The sequence below is a fragment of the Trachypithecus francoisi genome, unplaced genomic scaffold (assembly GCF_009764315.1).
Source record: "Trachypithecus francoisi isolate TF-2019V2 unplaced genomic scaffold, Tfra_2.0 Lachesis_group3, whole genome shotgun sequence".
Lineage (NCBI taxonomy): Eukaryota > Metazoa > Chordata > Mammalia > Primates > Cercopithecidae > Trachypithecus > Trachypithecus francoisi.
In genome coordinates this window covers 1126725-1148190 of record NW_022681468.1, presented here as the reverse complement: position 1 = coordinate 1148190, position 21466 = coordinate 1126725, and the positions used below count along the sequence as shown (strand labels likewise).

At 53.8% G+C, this 21466-nt stretch overlaps 1 protein-coding gene across 8 annotated transcripts in view; it reads left to right on the top strand.

The window, feature by feature from the left end:
- Positions 1 to 21466, top strand: part of MTA1 (metastasis associated 1) — a 54101-nt gene that overhangs the window by 7267 nt on the left and 25368 nt on the right. For 7 of the 8 annotated variants that reach the window (XR_004432215.1, XM_033191026.1, XM_033191025.1 and 4 more), the window contains exon 2: positions 14296 to 14363. Coding sequence is in view for 6 of the 8 variants with exons in the window: in XM_033191026.1 (XP_033046917.1) it covers positions 14296 to 14363 (68 nt within the window). In the remaining 2 variants the exon portion in view is untranslated. Of the gene's footprint in view, positions 1 to 14295; positions 14364 to 16095; positions 16484 to 21466 lie in introns of those variants that run through there. The other variant, XM_033191027.1, reaches the window with a different exon arrangement.

Below are 21466 nucleotides of genomic sequence, written 5' to 3'. Positions count from 1 at the left end.
GTGACAGAGCGAGACTTCGTCTCACATACGCACAAAAAAATGAGCCTCAAGGCCCATGCCGTTGGTCAGTGGTGGAATCAGGTGTAGGGCGTGCCTGGTTCTGCCCTGGCTCATCCCCTGCCTTCAGAGGACGGCGCAGCGCACATGGGGCCGGCCCTGAGGTGTGGCTGTCTCTGGGCTGGGCTGGGCTAGGGCAGTTCTGGGGGAGGGGCGTGTTCTGTCCCTTCCTCCAGGAGACACGGTGCCTGCGCCATCTGGCCACTTGCATGAGGGAACGTCTGTCTGCACCCCCTGTGGGCTGCTGTCCCCATCCCTGGCTGCCGGATGCACCTCGGACGCTGGGGGTCTGGTCTCCCATCCTTCCTGGACTTTGTGGGGACAGCGACGGAGGAGGAGCATGCCCCCAGGATGGGCCAGGCACAAGGCTTGCAGCAGTTCCCAGGTTTTGCAGATAAAAATACAGGACATCCCTGCAGCGTTTGGGAGGTTGTCACATGGAGACCTGGCTCCTGGAGTACGGGTGCCGGGGGCTTCCCAACGACTGTTGCTGTTTCTCTTGACTCTGTTCCCAAAAGGGGAAAACCAAAAAGGTTCCTGTCTGTGCTTCCTGGTGCCCTGTCTCTGACCATGGCAGACCTGGCTGTGGGTGAGCTCAGGAGAGTGGGTTGTGCCTTGGAGGGTCCCGCACAGGCAGGGGCCACGGGCACTGCTCTGCAGCGCAGCTCTTGGTGCTCAATGATCTTGGGGGTCATGTCTGTTCTCCCCCAATTCTTTTGTGGCCCCCTCCCCTACTTGCTAAAACTTACGTGTAACCCCAAAATTCACACTTATGTCACTTTCCCAGTCATTTGCGGGCACTCACAGGCCACTAAAAGCCCGAGTTGCGTGGTGCCTGGGTGCCTGCTGGGGTGAGTGAGGGACCCTGCCCTCTGCTACTGCTCCCATGTTGGAAGCAGATTGTCCTTTCTCCATCTATTGAGGGCCATGCTTCTTGCATTTGGGGGCTCTTGGTGCTTTTGCTTTTTAGACACCCCTGGGGGAGGTGCTGCAGTGCTGTCAAGTGTCCCTGGGCACAGGCAGACTGGGACGGGTCCCATGGAGAGAACGTGTGTTGGACAGGCTCTGTCCCCACGTCAGTTCAGTGTCAGAGAACAACAATAATTATCATATAAAGTTCTTTGACAGAAACGTAAAATAAGGCTGTTGCATATTGATTGGTTGCTGAAAATGTTGTGACCAGAGGCTCGTAGGAACCTGACCCTGTATTTCCTGTAGGAACAGAGGTTTGGTGTTCCGTAGTTCATTAGTGGTGACTTTGTAGAACATAATTAGTATGAATAATTAGAGTTGACTGTGGGTGTGTGTATATCTTTTTAAGTTAAAGCAAGGTTTAGGCCAAGCACAGTGGCTCACACCTGTAATCCCAGCACTTTGGGAGGCTGAGGCAGGCAGATCGCTTGAGCTCAGGAGTTTGAGACCAACCTGACCACACAGCAAAACCCCATCTCTACTAAAAATACAAAAAAAGCCAGGCGTGGTGGTGCGTGCCTGTAATCCTAGCTGCTTGGGAAGCCAAGGCATGAGAATCACTTGAGTGCAGGAGGCAGAGGTTGCAGTTAGTGGAGATCGCGCCACTGTACCCCAGCCTGGGCAACAGAGCAAGACTGTGTCTCCAAAAAAAAAAAAAAAAAAAAAAATTAGGTTTATTGAGATACCCGTTTCACATGGCAAACCCACTTATGTGTAGAGGCCTGTGATTTTCCACTCGTGCACAACTGTGTGGCCACTGCAGCTCTTCCACACCTGACGTGCTTCTCTTGTGACCTTTTGTAGTCAGCCGCCTCTTCTCCCCCAGCTCCCAGCAACACTGACTTATTTTCTGTTCCTGCCGTTTTGCCTTGTCCAGAGTGTGGCAGAAGTGGAATTGCACAGTATGTGGGCTTTTGAGTCTGGCTTCTTTCTTATTTTTTGAGATAAGGTCTCTGTCACCCAGGCTGGAGTGCAGTGGTACAATCCTGGCTCACTGCAGCCTCTACCTCCCAGGCTCAAGTACTCCTTCCACCTCAGCCTCCTGAATAGCCAGGACCACAGGTGTGCGCCACCACACCCAGCTAAATTTTTCTATATTCAGTAGGGATGGGGTCTTGTTATGTTGCCTAGGCCGGTCTCAAACTCCTGGGCTCAAGCTTTCCTCCCACTTCGGACTCCCATCGTGCTGAGGCTACAGGAGTAAGCTGCCGTGCCCAGCCTTACAGTCATTCTTGAAATCAAGCAGTGGGAATCCTTGAACTTCGTTCCTCATTTTCAAAATTGTTTAGCGTGTTCTGGTTCCTTGGCTTTCCCTTACAGAGTTTAGAATTGGCTTGTTGATTTCTGCAGAAACCAAAAAGAAGTGTTTCTTTCTTTTTTCTTTTTTTTTTGAGATAGCATCTTGCTCTGTTGCCCAGGCTGGAGTGCAGTGGTGTGATCTTGGCTCACTGTAGCCTCAGCCTCTTGGGCTCAAGTGATCCTCCCCACTTCAGCCTCCTGAGTAGGTGGGACTACAGGCATACACCACCATGCCTGGCTAGTTGTGTTTATTTTTGTAGAGATGGGGTCTCACTGTGTTGCCCAGACTAGTCTCCAACCCCTGGCCTCAAGTGATCCTCCTGCCTTGACTCCCAAAATGCTGGGATTACAGGCATGAGCCATTATGCCCAGCCTCACCTTGCACTTTTATGTGATAGAAATGGCTTCTTTCCTTTAACTTCACGAGCCAACTTCTGCTAGCTTCAGATTTTTCTTCTGCAGCCTCCTCACCTCCCTCAGCCTTCATAGAACTGAAGGGAGTTAGGGCTGGCTCTGGCTGAGGCTCTGGCTGAAGGGAATGTGTCTGCTTTGATTTCCCATCCTGGCCACTTCAGCTTTCTCCCTGTCAGTACTGAGGCTGTTTAGCTTTCTTACCATTCTTGAGTTCACTGGAGCAGCACTTTTTTCTTTTTTTTGAGATGAAGTCTCGCTCTGTCACCCAGGCTGGAGTTCAGTGGCATGATCTTGGCTCATTGCAACCTCCACCTGGGTTCAAGCGATTCTCCTGCCTCAGCCTCCCAAGTGGCTGGGACTACAGGCACATGCCACCACACCTGGTTAACTTTTTTGTATTTTTGGTAGAGACGGGGTTTCATGATGTTGGCCAGGCCAACCACCAACTCCTGACCTCAAGTGATCCACCGGCCTTGGGCTCTCAGAGTACTGGGATTACAGGTGTGAGTCACCGCGCCCAGCCTGGAGCAGCACTTTTAATTTATTTTTTCTTTTTCTTTTTCTTTTTTGTGTGACCGAGTCTCGCTGTGTCGCCCAGGCTGGAGTGCAGTGGCGTGATCTCAGCTCACTGCCACCTCCACCTCCTGGGTTCAAGTGATTCTCCCGCCTCAGCCTCCCAAGTAGCTGGGACTACAGGCGCACACCACCACGCACGGCTAATTTTTGTATTTTTAGTAGAGATGGGGTTTCACCATGTTGGTCAGGCTGATCTCAAACTCCTGACCTCAAGTGATCCACCCGCTTTGGCCTCCCAAAGTGCTGGGATTACAGGTGTGAGCCACCGTGTCCGGCCCACTTTTAATTTCTTTCAGGAACTTTTCCTCTGCATTCACAACTTGGCTACCTGCTTGACGCTGAAGGCCAAGCTTTCCATTAGGGTATCTTGGCTTTCGACGTGCCTTCCTAACTAAGCTTAGTCATTTATTTCCAGCTTTTGTTTTAAAGTGAGAGATGTGTGACTCTCAACTCTTCTTTCACTGGACTACTTAGAGGCATGGCAGTGTTACTCGTTGGCCCAATTTCAATATTATTGTGTCTCAGGGAATAGGGAGGCCCCAGGAGAGGGAGAGAGATGGAGGAATGGCCAGTTCCTGGGGCAGTCAGAACACACACATTTATGATTAAATTCTTAGGTGGGTATGGCTCACGGTGCCCAGAACAATTACGATAGTAGCATCAAGGATCGCTGACCACAGATCACCATCACAGATAGAATCCTGGTTAAAAAGTTGGAAATACTGAGAGAATTACCAAACTGTGACAGCAACACGTGGTGAGCCCCTGCTGTTTAAAAAATGGCACCGATGGACTTGACTTGATGCAGGTTGCCACAAACCTTCAATCTGTAAGAAACACAATACCTGCAAAGCATCATCAAGCTAAGCATGATGCCCGTGTAGATCAGTTTGGGAAATAATTGGCATCTGAACCGATCTTGGGTCCTCGTGTACAGGGACTGGCAAACTGGCCCACTGCCTGCTTTTGATGACTCATGAGCTAAGAATGGGTTTTACATTTTTTAATTGTTGAGAAAAAAATCAAAGGCAGAAAACTTCATGACACATGAAGATTATATGAAATTCACATTTCAGTGCTCAGAAATAAAGTGTTATGGGAACACGTCCGCACTAATGGGATTCAGTTACTATGTGGCTGCTTTGAGCCACCGTGTTGGGGTTGAATATTTGTGATAGGGACAGGAAAAGCCCAGTTTCTTTCTACTCTCACACATTCAACACAGAACATTTCACCTCTAGTCCCTGGAATGTGTGTGGGGTTTCTCCCCACCAGCGGCCAGTCGGTTATCCAGTGATGTAACCCAGTTTTGACACTGCTTACCTGGAGAGAATATTAGGTTATGCAGCTGAAGGGCTGAGTTGCACAAGATTGTCTTCACTTATCCTGCTTTAGCCTCCCGAGTCGCTGGGATTACAGGTGCCCACCACCACACGCAGTTAATTTTTGTATTTTTAGTAGAGACCGGGTTTCACCATATTGGCCAGACTGATCTCAAACTCCTGACCTCAGGTGATCCACCTGCCTTGGCCTCCCAAAGTGCTGGGATTACAGGTGTGAGCCACCGTGCCCAGCCAAGCTGGTTGTTAGCAAGATCAATAAATTGAAATTATAGCCAGACAAAGAAACAGAGAGAAGCTGCAAGTAACCAACATCAGGAACAACAGATGAGACATCACTGCAGATCCTGCTGACAGGAGAAGTGTGTGGCACAAAAAGGGCTTGGTTGGACAAATATACAAGTGTTGTTAAACATATAAAGTGCTAAAAAGCCTATGGTTATTCATTCTATTACTTGTTAACAGGTAAATATTTTGTGGAAAGTATTTGTTTAGTTTTTTTTTTTTGTTTTTTTTTTTGTTGTTGAGATGGAGTCTCGCTCTGTCGCCCAGGCTGGAGTGCAGTGGCCGGATCTCAGCTCACTGCAAGCTCCGCCTCCGGGTTTACGCCATTCTCCTGCCTCAGCCTCCCGAGAAGCTGGGACTACAGGCGCCCGCCACCTCGCCCGGCTAGTTTTTTTTTTGTATTTTTAGTAGAGACGGGGTTTCACTGTGTTCGCCAGGATGGTCTCGATCTCCTGACCTCGTGATCCGCCCGTCTCGGCCTCCCAAAGTGCTGGGATTACAGGCTTGAGCCACCGCGCCCGGCATTTGTTTAGTTTTTGAGATGGAGTCTCACTCTGTTGCCCAGGCTGGAGTACAGTGGCACAATCTCAGCTTACTGCAACCTCCGCCTCCCAGGCCCAAGCAGTTCTCCTGCCTCAGCCTCCCAAGTAGCTGGGACTAAAGGCATGCACCACCATACCTGGCTAGTTTTTCTATCTTTAGTAGAGATGGGGTTTCACCATGTTGGGCAGGCTGGTCTCGAACTCCTGACCTCAAGTGATCCACCTGTCTTGGCCTCCCAAAGTGCTGGGATTACCAGGCTTGAGGCATTGCACCCGGCCTGTGGAAAGTGTTTGAGTCTGTCATGCCTTATTGAACCAGTAGTGTCAACAGTGAACTTTATTTGACCTTGTGGACTTGACTGTCATCAGTTCTGTGAATTAAAAAACCTTTTTTAGGCCGGGCGCAGTGGCTCAAGCCTGTAATCCCAGCACTTTGGGAGGCTGAGACGGGCGGATCACAAGGTCAGGAGATCGAGACCATCCTGGCTAACATGGTGAAACCCCGTCTCTACTAAAAAAAAATACAAAAAACTAGCCGGGCGAGGTGGCGGGCACCTGTAGTCCCAGCTACTCGGGAGGCTGAGGCAGGAGAATGGCATAAACCCGGGAGACAGAGCTTGCAGTGAGCTGAGATCCGGCCACTGCACTCCAGCCTGGGCAACAGAGCGAGACTCCGTCTCAAAAAAAAAAAAAAAAAACCGTTTTTTAAAGAGATAGAGTCTTGCTCTATTGCCCAGGGTGGAGAGCAGTGGCACAGTCCTGGCCCACTGCAGCCTCGATCTCCTGGGCTCAGGCGGGAGCCCCTGTGCCTGGCCTAAAGCTGAATATCTTGACTTGCTCTCCTGTGCAGCAGCTTGATGGCTCGGCAGTATGAAGTTCTATTGCTTTTTTATTTTTATTTATTTATTTATTTATTATTTATTTATTTATTTTTTTTTTGAGACGGAGTCTCGCTCTGTCGCCCAGGCTGGAGAGCAGTGGTACGATCTTGGCTCACTGCAAGCTCTGCCTCCCGGCTTCAAGCAATTATCCTGCCTCAGCCTCCCAAGTAGCTGAGATTACATGCACACGCCACCACACCTGGCTAATTTTTGTATTTTTAGTGGAGACGAGGTTTCACCATGTTGACCAGGCTGGTCTCAAACTCCTGACCTCATGATCCACCTGCCTCGGCCTCCCAAAGTTCTGGGATTCCAGGCGTGAGCCGCTATGTCTGGCCTGCTTTTTGAAAAAGCACCAAAATTGGAAAATTTCAGAACGAGAAGAACCACTGTTGACTGCCATCATCAGTCCACCGGATGACTTGGGAAACTAGTTTTTGCTGCATGAAGTTCTCTACGTTCTTTATGAATTCATCTTAAAGTACAAGGCACAACCACACTTGCAAAGTTTATACGGTGATGAAGTCATTTTGGTAACAGCTCATGTTTAAATCACAAACTGCTTTGTACAGTTATTGTCAAGAGGTAAAATGAGAGGCAGAGTCTCCATTGCCACACAGATTTGCAGTGAGCTTATTTTCTGGGCTCAAACTATGGTTACAGCAGTGTGTTTGGGACTTTGACGCAAGTACAAGAGAAACGTCTACATTCCTTTTTTTTTTTTTTGAGACGGAGTCTCGCTCTGTTGCCCAAGCTGGAGTACAGTGGCCGGATCTCAGCTCACTGCAAGCTCCGCCTTCCGGGTTCACGCCATTCTCCTGCCTCAGCCTCCCGAGTAGCTGGGACTACAAGTGCCCGCCACCTCGCCCGGCTAGTTTTTTGTATTTGAACAGGGCTTCACCGTGTTCGCCAGGATGGTCTCGATCTCCTGATCTCGTGATCCGCCCGTCTTGGCCTCCCAAAGTGCTGGGATTACAGCTTTGAGCCACCGCGCCCGGCCACAGTGTCTACATTTCAAAATCCACTTAGCTGTGTGTTAAGGAGCTCCCACGTGACCTCCAGCCGAGAGCGATTGGACTGTCGCGTAATCACATGCTGTAGTGTAGGGGCCCCAAGACCACCCTCGGGTTCAGTCATTCACTAGGACTCATAGAATACAGCAGAGCATTTCTGCCAGGGGTGCAGTTCCTTAAAGCAAAAGGACGCAGGCTCGAACCAGCAAAGGGAGCGGCACAGGGGCCGGGCTCGGGAGAGACCAGGGATGGGCTTCCGGGCTGCTGTCCCAGGAGGCGTGGGAGGTGCGTGGATCTGGCAGTGGTCTGTGATGACAGGCCTGGTGTATTGCCAACCAGGGAAGCTCCCCTGAGCCTTGGTGGCCCAGGTGTTTTTAGTGGTTGGTCAGGTGGGCCTGGCTGAGCACCCATGTGGCTGCCCTCGGTCCCTCCGTCTCAGCCCCTCCAGAGGTCAGGCGGATGCCACAAGGCCCCACGGTACGTCACTCTGTCAGGGTAGCCTGTCTGAGGCAGCCTAAGGCCCTGGGTGAGCAGATGCTGTTGGCCGGCAGGATGCTCCAAGGGCTCCGAGGTGACCTCCTAGGAGCAGGTCAGGGGTCAGACCTCTATGTGGAAGGAAAAATGCGGGCAGTCCAAGCCTGCTGAGCTGGCCATTTCCAGGAAGGGGAAAACATACTGGCTCAGTAGCCAGGCTGGCACTTTGAGCTACGCACCTGGGGCTGACAGTGGTCCTGGCAGTGCCTGCGTGGAAAGACAGTCACAGGAAACACGGGAGCGCGCTGTAAGCCGGCACTCATAGATGCACCTTTGTCGTTGATTTTGGTGATAAAGAACATTAAATTTGAACCCAATTAAGCAAAGTGTCATCTCCCAAAACAATCCAAGTCCTCTCATGAGTGCATCTGTATTATAGAAAGCTGCACTCAGCTTTTTTTTTTTTTTTGACACAGTCTCGCTCTGTCACCAGACTGGAGTGCAGTGGCATGATCTCGGCTCACTGCAAGCTCCGCCTGCCAGGTTCAAGTGATTCCCCTGCCTCAGCCTCCCAAGTAGCTGGGACTATAGGCATGCACCACCACACCTGGCTAATTTTTTGTATTTTAGTAGAGACAGGGTTTCACCATGTTGGCCAGGATGGTCTCGATCTCCTGACGTGATCTGCCCGCCTCCCAAAGTGCTGGGCTTACAGGTGTGAGCCACCACACCTGTAATCCCAGCCCAGTTATTTTAATTTCATCAGTATAAAATGTGTGGAAATTGTTATATTAGTCCTTACGTAATATCCTTGGTATGGCCTCTTGGCCTGCATAGCGTGGAGTATTTACTATCCGGACCTTTATAGGAAGCTCACCAACATGTATTTTAACCCTTGACATCTCATCTGTTACCATTTTTTTTTTTTTTTTTTTTTTTTGAGACGGAGTCTGGCTCTGTCGCCCAGGCTGGAGTGCAGTGGCCGGATCTCAGCTCACTGCAAGCTCCGCCTCCTGGGCTTACGCCATTCTCCTGCCTCAGCCTCCCGAGTAGCTGGGACTACCGGCGCCCGCCACCTCGCCCAGCTAGTTTTTTGTATTTTTTAGTAGAGACGGGGTTTCACCATGTTAGCCAGGACGGTCTCGATCTCCCGACCTCGTGATCCACCCGTCTCGGCCTCCCAAAGTGCTGGGATTACAGGCTTGAGCCACCGCGCCCGGCCCCTCATCTGTTACCATTTATTTAGATCTTTTGCTGATTTTTCTCACCAGTGTTTTGTACTTTTCAGCATATAGATCTTTGCACAGATCTTTTGATCTTTAAACATCTCTAGATCTTTTGTAAAATTTATATTTAAGTATTTAATTTTTCTTGGTGCTCTTGTGAATAGTACTTTTACAATTTTGATTTCTGTTTGTCAGTAGTACGTAGAAAGAGGACTTTTTTAAAGACAGAATTTCACCATTGCCCAGACTGGAGTACAATGGCGTGATCTCGGCTCACCACAGCTTCCACCTCCTGGGTTCAAGCTGTTCTCCTGCCTCAGCCTCCTGAGTAGCTGGGATGACAGGCATGCACCACCACGTCCAGCTAATGTTTTTTGTAATTTTAGTGGAGATGGGGTAGCTCCATGTTGGTCAGGCTGATCTTGAACTCCCGACCTCAAGTCATCTGCCCGCCTCAGCCTCCCAAAGTGCTGGGATTACAGGCGTGAGCCACCATGCCTGGCCCAAAAGAGGACTTATTTTTCGATGTTGACCTGTGACCTTGCAAAACTCTTACTCAGCGGTTTCCATAGCTTTTTTGTAGACCCTGGGGATTTCTGTATAGCAAGTCATGTCGTCTGCATATAGAAAGTTGTATGTCTTCATATCCAGTCTTGTGTGCCTTTCATTGATTCTTCTCATTGTACTGGCTGGGACTTCCTTGATGGTCTGCAGTAGCAGTGAGAGGCGGTGGCCGTGAGAGGCAGTGGCGGGGAGAGGCAGTGGCGGGGCAGTGGCGGGGAGAGGCAGTGGCGGTGAGAGGCGGTGGCGGGGAGAGGCGGTGGCCGTGAGAGGCGGTGGCGGGGAGAGGCGGTGGCCGTGAGAGGCGGTGGCCGTGAGAGGCAGTAGCGGTGAGAGTAGGTATACCCCTGCCACATCCCTGATCCCAGCAGAAGCAGCCCTTTTCTCACTGCTGAGGATGATGCTAGCGGTAGGTTTTTTGTAAATGTCTTACCAGACTGAGGAAGTACCCTTTAGTTCCTTGTTTGCTCAGAGTTTAATAGAGTATGTGTTGAGTTTTTTCAGATTATATTCTTGCATCTATGGAGATGGTCATAGGGTTTTTCTTACTTAATCTGTGAATATGGTGAGCTACACTGATTTTTGAATTTTTTTTTTTTTTTTTTTTGAGACGGAGTCTTGCTCTGTCGCCCAGGCTGGAGTGCAGTGGCCGGATCTCAGCTCACTGCAAGCTCCACCTCCTGGGTTTACGCCATTCTCCTGCCTCAGCCTCCCGAGTAGCTGGGACTACAGGCGCCCGCCACCTCGCCCGGCTAGTTTTTTGTATTTTTTTAGTAGAGACGGGGTTTCACCGTGTAGGCCAGGATGGTCTCGATCTCCTGACCTCGTGATCCACCCGTCTCGGCCTCCCAAAGTGCTGGGATTACAGGCTTGAGCCACCGCGCCCGGCCGATTTTTGAATTTTTTAAAAACTTTAAGTTATATTTAGAGATGGGGTCTCACTCTGTCATGCAGGCTTGAGTGAGTGGTACCATCATGGCTCACTGCAGCCCCAAACTCCTGGGCTTAAGCAATCCTTCCGCTTTAGCCCCCAAGCAGCTGGGACTACAGGCACATGCTACCACACCTGCCTAATCAAAAATCATTTGTTTTTAGAGATGGGCTCTGAAACTCCTGGACTCAAGTGATCCTTCTGATTCCTTGTGTGTCTTTGGTTTTGGTATCGGGGAATGGTGTCCACACTGTCCTTTTCTGTTTTCTGGAAGAGTTGCGTAGAATTGGTGTTAATTTTTCCTTAATTTTTTTTTTTTTTTTTTTGCAACAGAGTCTCACTCTGTCCCCCAGGCTGGAGTGCAGTGGCACGATCTCGGCTGCAAGCTCCGCCTCCCAGGTTCACTCCATTCTCCTGCCTGAGCCTCCCAAGTAGCTGGGACTATAGGCGCCGCCACTGCGCCCGGCTATCTTTTGTATTTTTAGTAGAGACGGGTTTCACCGTGGTCTCGATCTCCTGACCTTGTGATCCGCCCGCCTCGGCCTCCCAAAGTGCTGGGATTACAGGCTTGAGCCACCGCGCCCGGCCTTAAATGTTTGATAGACTTCACCAATGAAGCCATCTGGGCCTAGGGTTTTTGTTGTTGTATTTCTGTAGTGTGAATAGGGTTACCTGTTTCTTCTTGAATGTGCTTTGGTGTTTATATCTTTCAAGCAATTGGTTCATTCCATTTAAATTGTCAAATTCTCTGGCATAAAATCCTCCATAATATTCCTTATACCCCTTCTTGTGTCAGTAGGATCTGCAGTGATGTCCTGTCTGTCATTCCTGATGTTGGTTACTTGTGGCTTCTCTCTTTGTTTCTTTGTCAGTCTGGCTATAGATTTCAGTTATTGATCTTGTTAATAACCAACTTGTAGGCTGGGTGTGGTGGCTCATGCCTGTAATCCTAGCACTTTGGGAGACTGAGGCAGGTGGATCACCTGAGGTCAGGAGTTTGAGACCAGCCTGGCCAACATGGTGAAACCCGGCCTCTACTAAAAATACAAAAATTAACTGGGCGTGGTGGTGGGCTCCTGTAATCCCAGCTACTTGGGAGGTTGAGGCAGAAGAATCACTTGAACCCAGGAGGCGCAGAGGTTGCAGTGAGCCACGATCGCGCCATTGCACTCCAGCCTGGGCAACAGGAGCGAAACTCTGTCTCAAACAAACACCCAGCTTTTGGTTCCTTTGATATTTTCCCCTCTACTATTTTTGTTTCACATTATTTTTACTCTATCATTTCCTGCCTTCTTGCTTTATTTGTCCATTTATTAAAGCATAATTTACATTCAGTACAATTCCTTTTACGTGTACAGTTCTGTGAATTTTGGAAGTCCATAGTCATGTCGTCGTACCACAGTCATGATACAGAACAGTTCCCAAATTCCCTGCATGTTCTCTTATCTTCCACACCTTGGTTTTCCTGCGCCAGCAGCTTGTAGGTGGCCCCGCTGCATGCAGCCGTCGTGCCCACCACCTCCCCCAAGTGGGCCTTCCGCTGCTACAGGCCCTGTGCTGTCAGGGGGCTTCACTCCTGGCCCTGGCCAAGGAGTCTTCCATCAAGTGGACGGACCCCACCTTGTCTGTCTTTCCTCACTTAAGGGACGTTTTTCCCCCAGTTTTTGGCAAGTTTGGTGCATTTGAAAAAAAATTTGAGGTATCTACATGTGATGAAATCCACCAATTTTAGCCAGGCACGGTGGCTCATGCCTGTAATCCCAGCACTTTGGGAGGCCAAGGTGGGCGAATCACCAGGTCAGGAGATCGAGACCATCCTGGCTAACACGGTGAAACCCCGTCTCTACTAAAAAAAAAAAATACAAAAAACTAGCCGGGCGAGGTGGCGGGCGCCTGTAGTCCCAGCTACTCGGAGGCTGAGGCAGGAGAATGGTGTGAACCCGGGAGGCGGAGCTTGCAGTGAGCTGAGATCCGGCCACTGCACTCCAGCCTGGGCGACAGAGCGAGACTCCGTCTCAAAAAAAAAAAAAAAAAAAGAAATCCACTAATTTTGAGTATGTGATTCAGTGAATTCTAGCGTTTTCACAGCATTGCCCAAGCATGGCCACATCCTGCATTCTGAACACTCTGTAACCCTGACACAGATTTGCAGGCCTCCTGTTGCTTCTGCAGGCTTTTCTGCAGGGAATGCTCACTGCTGTGCGTGTCCCCGGGCACCGAGGCTATGTCCCTCTGGACTCTCCATGCTCCTAGCCCATTGTCCTGTGGAGCTCTGTGTGGGCGTAGCCTCATCTGATCGGCTGGTTTGCTCAGGCAGCACGGGGGGCTCAGAAGCCACACGCACAGGCGTGACTTTGCACATGGGTGCCCACACAGGTGCATCCTCGCAGGTGTGCACCCACAGGTGTGTCCTCATGGGTGTGTGCCTGCAGGTGCATCATGGGTGTGTCCTCACGGGTGTGTGCCTGCTGATGTGTCCTGACGGGTGTGTCACGGGTGTGTCCTGACGGGTGTGTCCTGATGGGTGTGTCCTGACAGGTGTGTGCCTGCAGGTGCGTCCTCACGGGTGTGTCCTCACGGGCGTGAGCCTGCAGGTGTGTGCCAGCAGCAGGAGGGAGATACTCTCCAGGCCCCTCCACAGGGTCCTCGCAGCACAGGTTTGGCCTCCATGTGGACAGATGGGTTGAGCTTTTTTGGTGCTGGTCTTGCTGCATTTTGCTGAATCCCAGGCCTGTGTGGGCCTCTGGGCTGATCCCAGCTGAGACAGGCCTCCTGCTCAGTCCTCCCTGCAGAGCTGGTGCAGGGTGGGCTGGCGAGGGTACTCGTAGTGCTGGTTCATGAGGATGCAGCCTTGCTGCCTCCCAAGCTGAGCCCCTGCAGCGGCCCCAGGAGGCCTGGAGCATCGGGGTGTCAGCACCACCAGCCTGGACTTCCCTGGGCCTTCCAGAGTAAGCCTCTGGGCTCCGGAAGATTCAGTGGCTCTCCGTGTGTGGAGCTGGTGAGAAGGCTGGAGGGCCCCATGGTGTCATCGCTGAGGGAAGTGTTGTACTCACCTGATGGCCGGTCTCGGGGCACTCCCAGTGCCTGCTGCCTGTTGCTGTCCCTGAGCTCTGGTGAGGGTGACCCTGTCATTCCTGGAGCAACTCGGCCCCGTTTCTGAGCCTGCCTGGGCCCAGGAAGCCGCAGCTGTGTTCGCTGTGTAGTTGCTGCTGTTGGTTTTGGAGGGAAAGATGGGGCCGCTGTGGGCAGGGCTGGGGGCTGCTGGTGGCCATGTGGCTCTGAGGGTGTAGCATCCAGGCTGGCTGCTGCCAGTGGGAAGGTGTCCCGGGGCTCCTGGCAGGGTCTGGGCAGTGCTGGAGCTGGGCTTTGTCTGGGAAGCTGCCACCTGGCCCCCACAGCCTCCCCAAGAAGGGCCTGAGCCTTTGGGGGCGTCTGGCGTCGGTGAGGATCCGGGATGGGGGCTGCTGGCTCCTGCTGGGAATGGCCCCTCCTGGTGCATCTCCCTGGCCCTGACCCAGCCTGTCAGTCCATTCTGGTTGCAGCCGCCCCTCCCTGATGGTGTGGGGGCTTCACTTCCTCTGTTTGTTCCTCGCCTGAGGGAGCAGAGGTGGGGGTGGTGACACTGCCCTGCCTGAGCCCCGAGGCTCTGGGCAGCGGGAGGTGGGCCTGGGGCTGGCCTTCGGTACCACAGGTGACCGTCTGCTCTGCCTGTTGCTGTTTGCAGACTACGTCTACTTCGAGAACTCCTCCAGCAACCCATACCTGATCCGGAGGATCGAGGAGCTCAACAAGGTACTGGGTGGCCCTGGCGTGGCTGCAGGGGGTAGTGGGTGGGGGTTACACCAGCTCCTGCACTGTGGGTGGCCCCCTTTTGGGGCTGACCTTGGACTGGCCACTGTGCAGGCCCTTCGGTGACTCCGTCCACTGTCACCTGCACCCTGGCCCCTCCTTGGAGAAACTGAGTGAGGGGCCTGGTGGCTTCGTGCAGGACCCAGCGCGGCTGCCCTGAGCTGCCTGCCCAGTCCACACTTGGTCTGTGGGCGCTGGGTCCCCTGAAGATGCCAGCGTCCCCTGGGGAGCCTGAGCAGAATGGCATGATTCTGAAACCAACCAAAGGCTGCAGGAAGCCACACTCGGTGCCCCTGCCCTGCCCAGCTCCCAGCAGCCAGCCCTGCAGGGCTGTGAGCTCTGCCCCTGACCCCTGAGGTGTCTGTGTGGCTGGAGGCACCCTCCCTGGTCACTCAGGCAGCCCTTGCTCCCATCTGGTTCGTGTCTGCCATGAGTCCTCGGCAGGTGCTTGCTGTTTGATTGGGGACGTGGTTGTGCCCATGCATTGAGCCTGGCAGCACCAGATCCTTCCTGGGGCGTGGTGACACACGGGCCCCTCAGCCCCAGCTACTCCTGGCCTCCACTGGCCCGGCACAGCCTCTGTCCCGTCGGCTTGGGAGACAGAGCTGCAGATGGCTCTGGAGGTGCAGGGCACCCGCACACCCTGGGACCCTTCTCGCTGTCCTCAGGGATGGGGGTGGGTACCCCAGCCTCCCTTCTTGCTGTCCTCAGGGATGGGGGTGGGTACCCAGCCTCCCTTCTCCTCCTGGTTGGAGACTTTCTAAGGGTGGTGAGGGAGGGCAGGTCGTCCCTACCAGTGGACACATGGTTCCAGCAGAGAGTGGGGTGGGGTGCTAGGTGCTTCACAGACCTCTCTGTGCCTGCCTGCAGGGCTCCCGAGCCCCCGAACCCCTGGAGCCAGTGGCCTGATGGCTGCCATCTCCTAGGAGCCCCGCCCACTCCACAGGCCTGGGGCACCCGGGCCCTTGGTGTTCCATGCTGGATGCTGCAGGCTTACCTGTGAGAAGCTGCCTTCCTGGACATCAGGCTTGGTGGCAGCCGTGATGTGGGATTCTTGGAATCAGAGGGGACAGGGTGGGGAAGGTCAGCACGCCACCTCTGACGTAGCCATACTGGGCTCTGGGCTTCCCTGGCTGTGCTTGTCGAGGGCCATTCCCTGCGGCATCTGCCACCACCTGGGGTCGAGGAGCGTGGGGTGTGACGTCTGCTCCCCTGCAGCTTCCTGGGAGGTCTGAGGGGCAGGCCTGTTTGTTGGAGGCACGGGCAATGATCCGGGTGTCCTCTGAGTCCGTCTCACTGCCCCTGCTGGGCAGGGCCTGCCCTCCTGCAGAGCAAGGCCACTTGGACTCTAGGTACTGCTGGAACGGGCGCTGCTCTTGTGGACTGAGCCTCCCGAGTGCGGGGCTGGAACGGGTGCTGCTGCTGTGGCTGGGCCTCCCGATTGCGGGGCTGCACTTTACACATCACAGCATGCGGACTGTAGGGAAACTGAGGTGCAGAGAGAGGTTCCTCAGCTGAGCTGAACCGTGGCTCGGGGAGGCCCTGGGTCCCTCCTGGTCCGTGTAGTGGAGGGGCGGCTGGCAGACGGCGCTGCTGGCTCCACACAGCCAGCTGGCAGGCAGCCTGGGGCGGGAGGCTGCAGTGCCTCCGTGGGCGCCTGGTTGAGTGCCACTGCTGGGAGGTGCCACTGCTGAGAGGTGCCACTGTCGGGAAGGTTCCCTCGTGCCGCTTCTGGCTTCCACGTGCAGACAGTAGACTGCAGGCGTGTGCAGGTGGGGGCTGGCTTCCGGCCCTTTGGCGATGTTCAGGTACAGATGTAGCATTGCGCACGCTCAGAGCTGTCCCCTTCGTCCTAGCAGTCCCTCCTCCTCAGGGCCAGGGCCACATGGCCTGGACACTTGCCCGTCTCTGGGTAGGACACGAGCCTGTGAGGGGCACGACTGCTGTCTCAGACAGTTCAGGCAGCCGACCCAGACGCTCACCGTGTGGAAAAGAGCCCGTGGGCCTGCGACACAGCGTGGCTGGTGCCCTCCACGGCAAGGAGCTCCAGGCGGGGCTTCCAGGTGGGCGCAGCTGGTTGAGTACAGACCTCCCCTCTGTTCCCTGGCCTGAACGCCCCCTCAACAAGAAAGGGGTGCTGGAACTCTGCACCCACAGGGCAAGGAAGGTGGGAGAGGAGGCGCCACTGGGAGGTGTGGGCGCAGCTCGGAACGCAGCCAGCTGGATTGGGCAACCTGAGAGGCCCCGGCCCTGGCCCGGGTCAGGGTCGGGAGAACAGGAACCATGCTGACGTGCGCCTGGCAGTGCGGAAGACAGGTGGAAGACCCGTCTGGGGGTCAGGTGAACCTGCAGAACCCTTCCCTGGGCTGGAGCCGTGGACTCAGAGGACCCAGATTTGGGGCACTAGGCCCAGGCCAGCACGGTTCATGCGGGGGCTGCAAGTGTGGGTCACCTGGCTCATGGGCTGTCCTCTGGTGGGCCCCCATACCCCTCTTGCCTCCTTGGCTCCCAGGACCCCAGCGGCCAGACTTCTAAAGCCCACAGACCCAGCTGCTGGCATCAGGGACCCAACAGGATGCCCGCTACCCCAGTGCCCATGGGTGCAGTGCATGCAGCGAGCTGTCCAGCACCTGGGAGGCTCCCGGTGACCAAAAGTCACAAGATGGTTGGGGAGGGCTTTTGACATGAAGATCAGTCGGCACACGTGAAAATGGAACTCAGGGCCGGGCGCCGGACTCAGCCAGTAACCCCAGCACAGGGAGGCTGAGGCGGGTGGACCACGGGGTCAGGAACTCAAGGCCGGGTGCGGGGACTCAGCTGGTAACCCCAGCACGGGGAGGCCGAGGTGGGCGGACCACGGTAACCCCAGCACTGGGAGGCCGAGGCGGGTGGACCACAGGGTCAGGAGATCGAGACCAGCCTGGCTAACTCGGTGAAACTCCATCTACTAAAAATACAAAAAACTAGCCGAGCGAGGTGGCGGGCGCCTGTAGTCCCAGCTACTCGGGAGGCTGAGGCAGGAGAATGGCCGGAACCCGGGAGGCGGAGCTTGCAGTGAGCCGAGATCCGGCCACTGCACTCCAGCCTGGGCGACAGAGCGAGACTCCATCTCAAAAAAAAAAAAAAAAGAAAAAAATGGAACTCAGAGGAAGGGCCAGTGCAGAGAACGGAAGGAAACTAAAGCAAAACAAAGCCCATGAATGTTCTCAGAGAAAGGGAAGGGATCCATCCTGGGATGTGGTCAGATGAGAGGAAAGCACTTGACACTTGGATTAGGAGAAGTAACAAATGGAATGAAAGGACCAGGTGATAAGGTTGAGGATACCGCCCAGAAGACAGGGCAAAAACACAAAGAAACTAGGAGAGAAAAAAAGTCAGACAATCAGTCCATTGGTCCAATGTCCAGTTAATAGCAGAGAAGAAGGAGTGAACAAAGAAATAAAGAGGGCCCCTTCAAGGTGTATGTAAACTGTTAGAACATGGGAGAAGAAATGCATTTAGAGAAAAAGCGGGTCACATACAAAGCCCTGGAGTCAAACCCCACTTTGCCTTTCGGCAGCCACGTTGGGGTGTGGAGGCTCCAGGCCCAGCCAAGCTCCATCTCCGGGAAGGCAGATGAGTGAGGTTTCCCGACTGAGGCCTCCGAGTGCACCCCTCCACGCCTTTCCACCACGAGGAAGGTGCACGTTCCTCCCGCCCAGGAGGACACAGTCCCCGGTGCGGGTAGCCAGCAGGGTGGACGCCAGCTCTGGGAGGGTCTCCCGGGAGCCCTGATTGAGCCCTTTCCCTTTGGGAGCTCTGCTGCCGAGCACTTTAGGGAAGAATCAGCGATGATTCCATGAAAAACTAGGCAAGTGGAGAAAATGAGACGATTATTACCCTCAGGAAGCAAAGCTGTTCAAAGGAAGGAAAGAAAGAATGGTCTAGTGCGGCCTCACCACCTTTACCTGTGTGTGCAGGAGTGCCTCAGAACAGACCCCGAGCGTGACTGAACCCACCGTGTGCAGGAACACAACGGAACAGAACAGACCCCGAGCGTGACTGAATCCACCGTGTGCAGGAACACGACGGAACAGACCATACCCCAAGCGTGACTGAATCCACCGTGTGCAGGAACACGACAGAACAGACCCCGAGCGTGACTAAATCCACCGTGTGCAGGAACACGACAGACCAGACCCCGAGCGTGACTGAATCCACCGTGTGCAGGAACACGACGGAACAGAACAGACCCCGAGCGTGACTGAATCCACCGTGTGCAGGAACACGACAGAACAGACCCCGAGCGTGACTAAATCCACCGTGTGCAGGAACACGACAGGACAGAACAGAACAGACCCCGAGCGTGACTGAATCCACCGTGTGCAGGAACACGACAGAACAGAACAGACCCCGAACGTGACTGAATCCACCGTGTGCAGGAACACGACAGAACAGACCCCAAGTGTGACTGAATCCACCGTGTGCAGGAACACGAGAGAACAGACCCCAAGTGTGACTGAATCCACCGTGTGCAGGAACACGACAGACCAGACCTCGAGCGTGACTGAATCCACACAGTGATCCTGGAGAGGGAGGTGTATGTGTGGGAATGGGAGGCCTGGCCTGAGACTCCGAGCTGGTGGGAACCTGAATGTGGAAGAGCCTGGCCCCACGGTCCCGGATGCCCAGACGGGGCAGCTGCGGTTATGTGTCCCGCAGTGTTCATGGCTTGCTATGTGACACTGGATGGTCTGTGTGTGTCACTGTGATAAAATGTGGATGTAACCTGTGGTGGAGTATGTCAGGGACACAGGAGCCAATAGAGCGAGAACCCAGCGGCCAGAGTAGGGACAGCTCGACCTGCAGGAGGGGTCAGGCTACGCTGGATTGTGACTTGAAGCAGAGCGTGGCGGTCCTGGGTTCACACCACCGTAGTGAGCAGATGCAGATCTGAAGGGGAGAGGAGATGCACGTCCCAAGCAGAGGAATTCCGCCCTCGAGAACGCCCTGCTTGTGGGCAGGCCGTGCAGAGCAACTGAGCACTTTTCTCTTTATTCTTTCTTTTTTGTTGTTTTTTTGAAACAAGGTCTTGCTCTCTTGCTCAGGCTATAGTGGCACGATCTTAACTCACTGCAGCCTTGACCTCCTGGGCTTAAGTGACCCTCTCACCTCAGCTTCCCAAGTAGCTGGGACTACAGGCGCGCACCACTGCATCTGGTTAATTTTTTTTTTTTTTCTGAGACGGAGTCTCGCTCTGTTGCCCAGACTGGAGTGCAGTGGTGCGATCTCAGCTCACTGCAAGCTCCGCCTCCCAGGTTCCCGCCATTCTCCTGCCTCAGCCTCCCGAGTAGCTGGGACTACAGGCGCCACCACACCTGGCTAATTTTTTGTATTTTTAATAGAGACGGGGTTTCACCGAGTTAGCCAGGATGGTCTCGATCTCCTGACCTTGTGATCCACCCACCTTGGCCTCCCAAAGTGCTGGGATTACAGCATCTGGTTAATTTTTTAAAAAACGTTTTGTAGAAACGAGGTTTCACCATGTTGCCCAGGCTGGTCTCGAACTCCCGGGAGTGAGCCACCACACCCAGCCCATTTATAACATTAAACCAAATTAACTCTAAGAAAAGTGGCCAGGCACTATGGCTTACTCCTGTAATCCTAGGACTTTGGGAGGCCAAGGCGAGCAGACTGCTTGAGTCCAGGAGTTCAAGATTACCTTGAGCAACATGGTGAAACCCTGTCTCTACAAAAAATTTAAAAATTAGGTTGGCCAGGCGCGGTGGCTCATGCCTGTAATCCCAGCACTTTGGGAGGCTGAGGTGGGTGGATCATGAGGTCAGGAGATCGAGACCATCCTGGCCAACATGGTAAAACCCCGTCTCTATTTAAAATACAAAAATTAGCCAGGTGAGGTGGCGGGTGCCTGTAGTCCCAGCTCCTCGGGAGGCTGAGGCAGGAGAATGGCGTAAACCCGGGAGGCGGAGCTTGCAGTGAGCCGAGATTGCGCCACTGCACTCCAGCCTGGGCGACAGAGCAAGACGCCGTCTCAAAAAAAAAAAAAAAAAAAAGCCTGGCATGGTGTAATTGGACTGTAGTCCCAGGAGATGGAGGCTGCAGTGACCTGAAATCACACCACTGCACTCTTAGTCTGGGCAACAGAGTGAGACCCTATCTCAAAAAATTAAAAAGTTATGTGAGACTGGGCGCTGTGGCACACCTATAATCCCAGCACTTTGTGGGGCTAAGGCAGGCAGATTGCTTGAGGTCAGGGGTTCCAGACCAGCCTGGCCAACATGGCAAAATCCCATCTCTACTAAAAATACAAAAATTAGCTGGACGTGGTGGCTCATGCTTGTAATCTCAATCTACTCGGGAGGCTGAGGCAGGAGAATCCCTTGAACCCAGGAGGCGGAGGTTGCAGTGAGCCAAGATCACGCCACTGCACTCCAGCCTGGGTGACAGAGTGAGACCCCATCTCAAAAAAAAAAAGTTATGAATGGTAGTCCATGAGGCACTTGTATAGTGGTTAGAATCACAGCACAATTCTTGAGGTCACAAATATGTTATAAAAACTCATTCCAAAAACATACCTTCTTCTGCGGTGGCATTTTGCAGCAGTCTTGACTCGGAGACATTCGTCAGCCAGGCCAGGTGGGGGCACCTGTGGCTGCTCCAGGAGGGTAATGGGAGGGCTGGTCCCACATGGGGGTCCACCCTGCATCCGCTGCTCGGGCTGTGGCTGCACAGCTCACCCGAGAGGGACTGGGATAGCTGGGCATGGGCTCCCAGGAGCTGACTGAAGTCCTGCCCAGTGTGGCGGGGCCTTTTCCTCACTGGGACCCTGGTGGTCTCAGGTGGTACACTGGGGTCTGGAAGGGAGGGAGGATGGAGACACAGGTTGAAGTTGGGTGCGCATGCCCACCTTCTCCCTGGGGATAGACCCATGGGCGTCCAGAGCTGCAGGATTTGCTCCATTTGTGAAGTGCCCTCCTGGAGTCCTGAGGGGTAGTGTGGTGACGCCCGCAGTCCTGGGCCGGCAGGGGCCGGCCTTGTAGCCCCTC